This window comes from Meleagris gallopavo, chromosome 1, assembly GCF_000146605.3.
Source record: "Meleagris gallopavo isolate NT-WF06-2002-E0010 breed Aviagen turkey brand Nicholas breeding stock chromosome 1, Turkey_5.1, whole genome shotgun sequence".
Lineage (NCBI taxonomy): Eukaryota > Metazoa > Chordata > Aves > Galliformes > Phasianidae > Meleagris > Meleagris gallopavo.
Window position 1 is genome coordinate 49,728,908 of NC_015011.2, and position 10,405 is coordinate 49,739,312.

The window sequence follows — 10,405 nt, forward strand, 5'->3', positions numbered from 1 at the left end:
CTATGATTATCCTTCTGTACTGCAAGTTTCTCCTCCCCATCTGCAGGCACTGAATGTCCCACCTCTGTCTGTGCCTCACTCTCCACTTTTGGAAAATGAGACGGATAATGGAGGAAGAGTCAGCGCAATGTTTCTTTCTGGGATCAATACAAGGGCCACCACCAGGGTTGAGAAGTGATGGAGAGGAGCTGAGCAACAGAGCCACGCTGCTCACTGGTCCCGTGCTCTTGGAGCATGTGCTCTCCCTTCCCAAGGGCAGCAGAGGCAGTAGCCAGGAGCAGGAACTTTGCTTCCAGAAAGGATCAGCTGTTTTGCTGAGCAAAGCGTGAGGCGGGTGGAAGGAAGGAGGGAGGGAGCACAAGCCAAGCCTGACACGGGGCAGCGTGGGGGGGAGGCACTCACCAAGGCCTCCGAGGCAGGATGGAAAGGACGATAATTACATAAGAGCACTTGGCGAGCATCTGGCTGGAGTCAGCTGGGCCCCGCCAGCTCTCCCTCCCTCCCTCCTTCCATCCTTCCCTCCCCTTGCTCCCTTCCTCCCTGCACTGCTAACCAGGAGCAGCTGAGGATACACCAAACCCAACGCGGGACTCCTCTGTGGAGGGGCACGGAGGTAAGAGCTCTTCTGCTTCCCCTTCCTGCTTGTGCTGCTCTAGGAGAGCAGGGGAAGAGGGGTGGGGAAGGGGAAAACTGCCTTTCTCCAGGGGAAGCAGCCTAGAAGGAGAATAGAAGGGGCTGCTCCTCTGCCTCTTGGTGCTGACAATGCCTTTTCTCCAGAGGGCTGACAGATGGAAGAGATGCACGGCAGTGTTTGTGGGTAGATGTGTGCATAGGCAGCAGGATAGGGGGTCCATGTGTGCAGGAAGAGCTGAGCTGTACACAGGGGGTGGGAAGGGGAGTAAACAGCAAGGAGCTTCCTTCCTTCTGTGCTCGTGGCAAACAGGGTTAATAGGATGTGGGGAGTGACTGAGGGAGAGCCAGGCTTACCCCCTGCTCTGTCCTTTGTGGAGAAGGTTGCAGGAGAAGGGAGGAAATGCAGGAGGAGGAAACAGCTGCTTTTGAGCAAGGATTGCTGTTGTCCAATCTGGCCAGAGCTTCCCTGGGCTCCCTCCAAGGCAGTGTGTGAGGAGAGAGCTGGAGGACAGCTGAGCACACACACAGGGTGCCTGCAGGTTAGGTTACGCTCAGCAGTGTGGCTGGCACGTGGACAGGGGAGAGTGCTCTCAAAACCCATACACTGGAGCACTTGGCCACACAAGCCAGAACCTCTTGGAAAAGTGTCTGCACCAGCACTGTTTTGCTGGGCAGCCCATTGCTTTCAGAGAGAAGTGCAATATTGCCCTGACAAAGGTGTTTTTATTGGCATTAACTGCTGCTTAGTAGGGTGATGCTACCAGAGCAAGTCTTGGAATCAGAACTGTTTGAGTTCTAAGGGAAACTTAAAGGCCATCTGGCCCAACTCCCCTGCAATGAACAGGGACACCCACAGCTTAATCAGGGTGCTCAGAGCCCCTCCAGCCTGACCTTGGATGTCTTCAAAGATGGGACATCTATCACCTCTCTGGGCAACCTGTCCCAGTGCTTCACTACCCCTTACTGTAAACAACTTCTTCCTTACACGCAATCTAAACCTTCCCTCTTTTAGTACAAAACCATTTCCCCTTGTCTTTGTTTGCTGGCTCCTTGAGTGTTTCAGTACAGTTTGGGAAAGACATTAGGTACAAAGTCCTGCTCACAGACAAGAATATGGCAGGCGCCCTTCCAATAGGGTGCTCAGGTTGGAACTAGATGATCTTTGGGGTCCCTTCCAACCCAAGCCATTCTATAATTCTGTGATTCTCCATGAAGAACATTTGCTAGTTTGAGAGCAAACCCAGTGTGCAGATGGAGAGGTGGGAGGGAAATGGGGCAAACACCTTCCTTTTGCCCACTCTGTTGGAAAGGTAGAGATAAGGCAGATGTGAGGCAGGGAGCTGCAAAAAGGGGGAGTGTCATGCTTGGAAATGAGGCAGGCAGGGAAATCTGAGAGAGAGGGGAGTGTCTCTGTCCTAGGAGCTCATGAACATGGCAGTGAGTACCGTGGTGCTCCTCTGGCCACAGACGGATGTTTGTTTGCTCTGTGCTCATTAAGTTGCAGGCTGACAGACAGCCCGAGAGAATCTCCAGCCCTCCCAGCCCCCTCCTTCCCATCCCCCAGTTCACTGCACATATTTTCCCAGACTTTTCCGCTTGCTCCTCCAGTGGTGCTGGGGTCCTGCCAAGCACCAGCCACTCTCTGGGAAGCGAGGGCCTCCCATTCCCAAACCGCATAACTGGGAGAAGTAAAACAAAACCAAAAACAAATATCCAAGAACACGTAGACACGCACAAAACCCTTTTCCCTGCAGAAATGTGGTAGTTTTCTCCAGATTCCATTGGCAAATGTGCAGCGCTGACTTGCCACTTTGGGCCCCTGCAGAAAGGATTATTGCCCATCCTTCCTCCTGCATATATGCACTTCTATAGAGCATAAAATCTTAAACCCAGCTTTGCCACAGCATAGGAACCCTAAAGCCTTCCTTTCTCCAAACTCCCAGGGCAGCCACATAGCTCTCACCCAAAGGGCACAAGGAGACCACTTAGCACCAGGCTGGGGCAGAGACCACTACCATTATTTGCTGCAGAGCCTCAACTTTGGCAAGCTGCAACAGGGCTGAGCTTGGGGCTGGCAAACCCCTGCCATGCAAACCTCTCTGCCCGGGATGTGACCTTGCTGTGACACGTGCTCAAGTGTGAGACTTGGGGCTCTGCCTGGGGAAGGATGACCAGAGAGGAAAAAAACGGTGCCTCTCCCAGTTGGCAAATGAGCCTGCTGGAAATAGCATGACTGAGGTGAGAAACTGCAGTGATGCGCAAAGAGGAACCATGCAGAAGAAAATGAAAGATGGAGTTTGGGAGAAAACATGGGCTGACAGATGAAGGGCTGAGGAGGGCTAACATAGGGGTTTGGCAGACAGGAAAGAATCCTGCACCATTGCACCCCAAGATGCTTGGGGTGGGATGCTCCCCTTCTGCCTTACCCACCCTTTTCAGAGAGTGCAATCCATTCCAGAAGACAAAAGGCAGGGGAGGAAAAAGAGGGAAATGAACCAGCTAGGAAAGGGTTAAGAGGCTCTGCTACCCAAGCCAGTCTGCAATGTGCCCAAAGCCAGGGAGGGAAAGGGAGGGGGAGGAGAGGGGAGGGAGCAGGTCCAATCCCAGGCCATGCACCCTGCCAGCACTCAGAAGCCACTGCCAAGCGCGGGCTCTTAAAGCCATGGGTCCCGAGGCTGGCTCTGCAGGCAGAGGGCAGCCGGCAAGCAGTGGGGCTGGAGAGCACAGCAGGAAGGCCTCGACATCCAGGGTGAGCTGCTCTGGGGTGTGGGCAGAAGCAGGGTGGGCAGCAGCTGAATGGGGAGTGTCTGAGCATGCTTGCATGTCTGTCTTTTGCATACATACTTGTCTGAAAGCTGCCTGCTCTGCTCTGCTTGCTTTCTCAGCTCCACTCCAAACCTTTTGCAAGAGTCAGTCATCTCTTTAGGCGAGGTGCTGGGGTTTGGCTCTCCTCCTGTGACAAAAGGGAAGTGAGGAGCTGAGACGCTACTGAGCACTGGGACAGGAATTGGAATAGCTCTGGAAAAGGCTTCCCAGAGAGGTGGTGGATGCCCTGTTCCCATAGACATTCAAGGTCAGTCTGGAGGGACTCTGAGCACCTTCTTCTACCTGTGGGTGTCCCTGTTCGTTGTAGGGGAGTTGGATCGATGACTTTTAAGGGTTTCTTCCGACTCAAATAATTCTATGATTCTCTGGTGGGGGTCCAAGGAACACAGAGGGATGGGATATGATGTTAGAGAAAAGAGAGGCTGGAGGGAGACGTGTGTGTGACTCCTGCTGGGATATTGAGTTAACTTTGTGAATAGCTGACAGCTACTGACTGGAGGTCTGGGCAAGTTTTTCACAGCCGTCCGCACAGATTCATCATCCTATTGGAGTGTGCTTTTGCTGAAGGAGCTGTGTCTTTTTCTGCACCTTCTTTCTCTATCCCAGCCTGGCAGCTTTGAGTGGCTCCAGTGGTTTGCCAGCTGAGATGAGTGGCTCCAGTGGTTTGCCTAGTGACAGGCTTTGAAGCTCAAGCCTTCCATCAGGGCTAGCAGCCAGTCTCCGTTGGTCTGGGCTGAAGGGTGTGGGGCATCCTCCTGGGGCCACATGCTTGCTACTCAGATTGCAGCCTTGAGTCTCCAGGGACACCAAGCATGTATCTCCCTCACAGGACAGTTGCCATTCTGTCCCACCGCTGGCTCCAGCCACCAAGATTTATTGTTTCTTGGTGATCTCTGCTCAATCCCCCATGTCCTTCCCTTCTTATCCTTCACTCGGGCACTTTCTCATATCTTCCCAGGTCACCATGGACATAATTTACCTACGCACACCCCTGGCCTTCCTCCTTCTTCCTCTTGTTGTGCTTGGAGCACCCACTGATGAACTCCACCTCACAGAACCTGCCCCTGGTGCTTGTAGGCGCTGCTGTGACCCACCAGACTCTTCTGCAGATGCCCCACCACCGCCTTCCAGCCACCACCACCTGCCCTACCCAATGCCAGAGATCCGTCCCTATATCAATATCACCATACTGAAGGGTGAGTGCTCATCTTGGCCCCAAAGTGCCAAGACCAGTTAACCTAGCACACATGGGGAAACAAAGCTTAAATCTGGGAGGCTAGAAATTCTGCTGGAGGCTGCTCTGACCTTTACCTTCTTTATACACAAAAAGTGAGTTCTGGTGCTCTTCTCTATGTTTTAATGTCTGCCCAAACCTGTGACAAGCAACACACCAACACCATTTTGGAAGGAGGAACATTTTACCAGCAGGGTAAAGCTACAGTATTAATTACAGAGGATGCCCAAATTATGCTGGTATTGTCAAAGTACCAGCCCTCTAACCTACGCTGCATCACTCATAAAGTTCAGCTTGGATCTTTTCCCACTGACCAGTTAAGTTTGGACACTGTCTCTTCAGTCTCACTCCTTGCTCCTCTCTAATCATATTCTCCTATATATGTCAGTACTTCTCCACAGTCATCTTGTATGCCCAACCCAGTAACCGCAGCATCATGAGCCAGATGCTGCAGAGCCAGAGCCTCATGCTGGATCTTCAGGAAAATGATGAGGTCTGGGTGAGGCTCTACAAGCAGGAGCAGGAGAATGCCATTTATAGTGATGGTGTTGATGTATACATCAACTTCAGTGGGTATCTGGTCAAGCCAAGCCTTGACTAATTGTCTCTCCTCCCTTCCAAAGCCTCTCTGGCCTTCTTCCTCTCTCTCTCTCTCTCTCTCTCTTTTTATTGCCCATAACCCCTTTTCCAGCATGTAGCAAGAGCAGTATGTGGATAACTGGGTCCTGAAAGAGGTTTGTAGGAAGGCAGATACTGCGGTGGGGGTAAGGGAGTGTAGAGAATGAAGAAGAGGCCAAGAGCAGTACTTTGCACTGTTGTTCTCCATCTTGCTCTGGAGTCTCCTAGGAGTAGACCCTAGTGCTTCCAGCAAAGCCATACCAGGCAGTGAACAGAAAGTTAGAAAGAAAAAAAACCCAGTCACATCCATAGCTCTGTTGGCTCCTTTTCCATAAAGCTCAATATTGTGACCATCAAAGAGTGTTCCTTCTTCTGTCATTCCTCAATCCTTTAGCAATGCTCTGTCTCCTCACTGGGTTTTCTCACCACTTCTTACATCTCTCCTTCTGATATCACACAGGGGTTGTGTTCTCTGCTTCATTTTGTAGGAGAGAAAGGAGATCGAGGAGAGCCTGGGATGCCAGGGAAGTGGGGCAAAGAAGGGCCACGTGGAGAGCGGGGTGCCCAGGGCCAGAAAGGCAGCAAAGGACAGATGGGCACAGCAGGAGATCCTTGCAAGCACCAGTATGCTGCATTCTCTGTTGGCCGCAGGAAAGCACTGCACAGCAGCGAGGGCTTCCAGGTCTTGATCTTTGACACCGTCTTTGTCAACCTCTACAGTCAGTTTGACATGTTCAATGGCAAGTTCTACTGCTCTGTAGCTGGCCTTTACTATTTCAGCCTCAACGTCCACACCTGGAACTTCAAGGAGACCTACATGCACATCATGCGCAACGAAGAAGAGACAGTCATCTTGTATGCCCAACCCAGTGACCGCAGCATCATGCAGAGCCAGAGCCTCATGCTGGATCTTCAGGAAAATGATGAGGTCTGGGTGAGGCTCTATAAGCGGGAGCGAGAGAATGCCATTTACAGTGATGATGTTGATGTGTACATCACCTTCAGTGGGTATCTGGTCAAGCCAAGCCTTGACTAATTGTCTCTCCTCCCTTCCAAAGCCTCTCTGGCCTTCTTCCTCTCTCTCTCTCTCTTCTTATTGCCCGTAACCACTGCAAATCTCTTGGAAATGGGCCTGTGAAGTCTCAGGCATTGAGTGTGAAACTTGCTGCTCTGGCTCCCACTTCACGCTCTCTAGCAGCCAGGCCTATAGCTGTGCATTTACAGCGTGACACTATCGTCTCTCATACCTCATCTCATGACTTAGCTTAAGTGATTGGCTTGTTCTAAGTCCACGAGCAGGATGTGGCTGGCTTGTAGGATCCTAAAGTGGGAGGAGAACTAAGATGTTGCTCCTGGGGATGTGTCCTTTCTTGGGATTTCCTACACAAAGGACTCCCATAGAAAGGTCTGGAAATTCCTTGTTGCCCTGGCTTCTTTCTGTCCCAATTGGACATGCCAGTCTTGCCTGCAATGTGGCCCTAATGCCAGCACTCACACCTGTAGCCTTGTGAGTGGACTGGGGTCTACTGGCCTTCTTTAGAACAGAGTAAGAGTTAGGAGTGGTGGGAGATGATACTGTCTTTCCAAAAAAAGGTCTTTGGTGTTGGCCTTTCTGTTACATCATTGACTTTCCATAGACACCATTCTGGGTCTCAGAGCCCTCAAGTTATGACCCAGGCTCCTGGATCCTGTGGTCCTTCCCCAGGCTGGCTGTAAAATTGTGGCATGGGGGGACAGTCCTCCACTGTGCTAGCTCTAGCTCTTCTGGGAGGTACCAGGCTGGACATTCAGCCAGATAATTCAGAGATATCTGCTGTTGAATGAGTAGAGCCCACCACTCTGTTCCCATTAAACCATAAGCACAGAACGAGGGACAACCCTACAAACCATCCTCCCAAGCCTGCTGGGGTACCACTTGGTCTCGGTTCCCCAGCTGTGGGAAGCCAGCCAGTCCAGAAAGGGCTTTCCCTTTCCCAAGTGCATTTTGGTGAGCCTGATTTCTGCTCACTCCTGTGACAGAGATGCACCCATTGGTACCAATGACATGGCCCTGGCTCCTGCATGCCATTATGTCATTCCTCCTGAAGGTGGTTCTCTCACATTGGTGTTGAGAGACTGCTGTTTCACAATATGAGCTGTAGGTTGCAAGGCCAATTGCAGTTAAACCACAGTTTCCAGACCTGGATGAGTTGGCAACTCTTTGCTCGTGTGATGGAAAAAAGTAGAGGCAAAACAGTGGTGTGAAAGGAAGCAAGACTTCAGCAATTCGACCCATATTAAAAGTTTCCCTGCCACATGTTTTGTGCTTTTTTCTGGCAATCTCATTAGAGCAACTGAGAAAAACATGTGGCTAAAACAAACGCTTGCTCTCCTTGTCAGGTCAGAGCTGTTGCAGTGGGAAAGGATGCCAGTGGTAGGATATTAGGGTACCATTTATACTGGCCTCACACTGCCCTCACTCACACCCCTCTGGTGATGTGAGGCTGATTCAGCACTTTGGGAAAATCACTTCCATGTATTGTGATGCTGCCACAAACAGCAGAGCCAAGAGTTGTCTCTTTTTTGAGTCTCAGGACAGGACAAGCAGGAAAAACTGTATTTCTCTGCTGCCCATCATTGATAATGAAGTCTTCTGACTTATGTTGCCACAGTCTCATGGTTAGCCATGGTCTCTGTCTATAGTACTGGGACTATCAAAGATCTCCACTGGAGATACAAATCAAATTATTATATTAGGACTCAATCAGGTACACTCAGCCCAGGATGGCAAAGGTGCAGGAACACAAGTTAACTATTGAAAATGCTTGAGAGAATTGCAGGACATTTTCTCTCTTGCCCTGCTTACTTACCCTCCCTGCTCTCCTAAGGAAGCTGTGCAGACTGGAATGAATTTCAGGCACTTTCTGGCTCATGATCCTCTCCACTGTTGTCACTGATGAAAGGTGTATAAAAACAAGGTTTCACCGAGGTGAAGCTGGGTCTTTCCCAGGGAACCACATGATGACAAGATCATGGGAATGGAAGGAAACTAAGCTTCTTCCTCTCCTTTAGTAGAACAAGCGTATGGAATTGCTCAGAGACAGGATTACAGGCAGTAGAAAGGAAGAAGCATGCTGCAACTGATGCTCAGGTCTGAATCCCTTTCTGTCTTCTGAAGCCACAGGCTGCAAACCCAGGTATTGTGTATTTACAGTGTATAGTGCCCCATATCTTCCTGAAGAGAAGCAAGCACTGAATAACACTGAATATCTCCAAAAACAACCTTCTATTTTCCTCCTTTTCTGATTGTTTGTTTTTTTAATTCCAGTGGTAGATCTCACGTGTTACTCATGAGCATCCAGATGGTGCTTGATGCATGTGGTAGAGGAAGGCAGGTGGGCCAAAGGGTATGTTTAACAGGCTTCTTGGTGCTAAACAAGATGGCAATCCCTTGGTGCTAAATAAATTTTCAGAAGTTTTGGTTGCTTTCTGGAAGGTATAATAGGCTGAGCTGTAAAGTACTGTGGAATTAATGGTGCTTTATATTATAGAAACAAACTCTGAGAACCTTTGTGTGTGTATATATATATATATAATTTCATTGATATTAAACTTTTTTTCCTTGGTTGTTTTGCACTTAGATCTGTTTTTTTCTTCCCTGTCTATCCATTCTACCTCCAATTATAGCTAAACAGTGCAATAAAAAAGATACTGATCTGAAAGAAACAGGTACAAAGTCTAATTCAGCTGTGAACTTCCTTAGGAAATCCTTGGCAATCCCTTTCTGTTTCCTTAAAGACAGTTGCTCTCACAGAGACTTTCAGTTATAACAGCTCTCTTCTCTCTCCTGGGATAGCTTTAAGCAAATTCAAGGCAGAATGCTTTGAAAATAACCCAAGAAAAGGATTAGAAAAGAATTAGGATTAATTTTCAAGCACTTAACTAATTCTACTGAGAAAGGCTGGACCAAGGCTGGACTTTTCCGAAGGGGATCAGCTTCTTTGTCTTGTTTCAATTTTGGCACATCTTTCCATCAGGCACGTAGTAAGCATGATAAGAGAGTGTTTTCCCTGTGGTGTTTCTGTTTCCTATGCCAAGAGGAAAAAGCCAGGCTGTGCAGGCAAGGGGACCATTAAACTTTTGACTAGACATCTGTACGTTTAATGGTGGGGCAGTTGTTCCAGATTCAATCTGGACGCCTATTTTGGAAAACCTGAGCATAATACAAAGATTCAGATCAGAGGTGAAAAGACAAGTCACAATTGCACATAAGCTTGGGGAAAATGGTGAAATTGAGGGTTAGCGGGTGGGAAGATTTGGAGTCTTAAATGGAAGATCTAGGAGGGATAGAGTCCCAGGGAGGGAGATGATTCTTATAGGAGGTCTCAGTACAGGTAGAAGAGGTAAAATAGTGTTTGGGGTTTGGACTGGTTGGACAAATACTCCTAACTGGATAGAGAAATGGGCAAGAAAACAAGAGCAGATGCCCATATAGGAGCTTCTGTTTTGAGACTCGTTCATCTTCAAATAGCTTCTGCTGTGGTTTGACATGTACCAGATGCTCCATTTGGCAAGGGATGGAAAACATAACCATATGCTTCACAGGCCTCTTTGGTCCTGTGTCAGGCCTAGAGTTTGGGCTGTGTGTATGCTAGTGAATATGACACTTTGTCAGACCCGAGACAGACTTTTTTTCATCATTTTTTATTCACTTCTGAGAAATGTGTCCTCAGGAAATGCCAGGGTTGTGCTTGTGCGTGCTCCTGGCCCCTTGAGGTAAGATGCTGGTAGATTGGAGGTGCTTCTGTTGCACTTAAAAATACGTGGATCAAGGGAGGAGGGGGGGTGGAAATGTGCAGTCAAACATTTTAGAAAAGCTTTCTGCAATTCAGTCCTTCAGCTTGTCCATTTGGAGAGAAGAATGCTGTCTGAACAATCTGTTCAGTTCAGTTCTTCAAGGCTATGATAGATGCACCGCTGGCAGAGTCTGAGGCCCGTGCCACCCATCATACCATGGTTTGGCTGGGGAGCTGCCATAGGTGAGACTCAGCTCAAGCAATTTGGACCCTGTAGTACTGTAGGAAGAACAGTCCTGAAGTTGGTGACATCTCTGTA

At 49.2% G+C, this 10,405-nt stretch overlaps 1 protein-coding gene across 4 annotated transcripts; it reads left to right on the forward strand.

Annotated features, from left to right (window-relative positions):
- Positions 1-300: 300 nt before the first annotated feature.
- C1QTNF6 (C1q and TNF related 6) lies at positions 301-8,915 on the forward strand. Of its 4 annotated transcripts, none has more exons than XM_010711399.3 (4): positions 301-613; positions 3,519-3,706; positions 4,418-4,655; positions 5,800-8,915. In XM_010711399.3, exons 3-4 carry the CDS (start codon positions 4,424-4,426, stop codon positions 6,345-6,347), a joined length of 780 nt encoding a protein of 259 aa, XP_010709701.1. In that variant the 5' UTR covers positions 301-613; positions 3,519-3,706; positions 4,418-4,423; the 3' UTR covers positions 6,348-8,915. The 4 variants fall into 4 exon arrangements, with proteins under 4 accessions (XP_010709701.1, XP_003202312.1, XP_010709689.1 ...); XM_010711406.2 differs by lacking the exon at positions 301-613 and adding an exon at positions 3,273-3,382; XM_003202264.4 differs by lacking the exon at positions 3,519-3,706 and having other exon boundaries at positions 304-613.
- The last annotated feature ends 1,490 nt before the right edge of the window (positions 8,916-10,405 follow it).

What these genes read in the sequence shown, in the direction of transcription:
- C1QTNF6 (XM_010711387.2), top strand. Translation starts at nt 3,296, where the DNA reads ATGGGTCCCGAGGCTGGCTCTGCAGGCAGAGGGCAGCCGGCAAGCAGT. An exon ending in GGAAGGCCTCGACATCCAGG is followed by an intron (nt 3,383 to 4,417) that starts GTGAGCTGCTCT and finishes ATATCTTCCCAG; the next exon opens with GTCACCATGGACATAATTTA. An exon ending in CAATATCACCATACTGAAGG is followed by an intron (nt 4,656 to 5,799) that starts GTGAGTGCTCAT and finishes TTCATTTTGTAG; the next exon opens with GAGAGAAAGGAGATCGAGGA.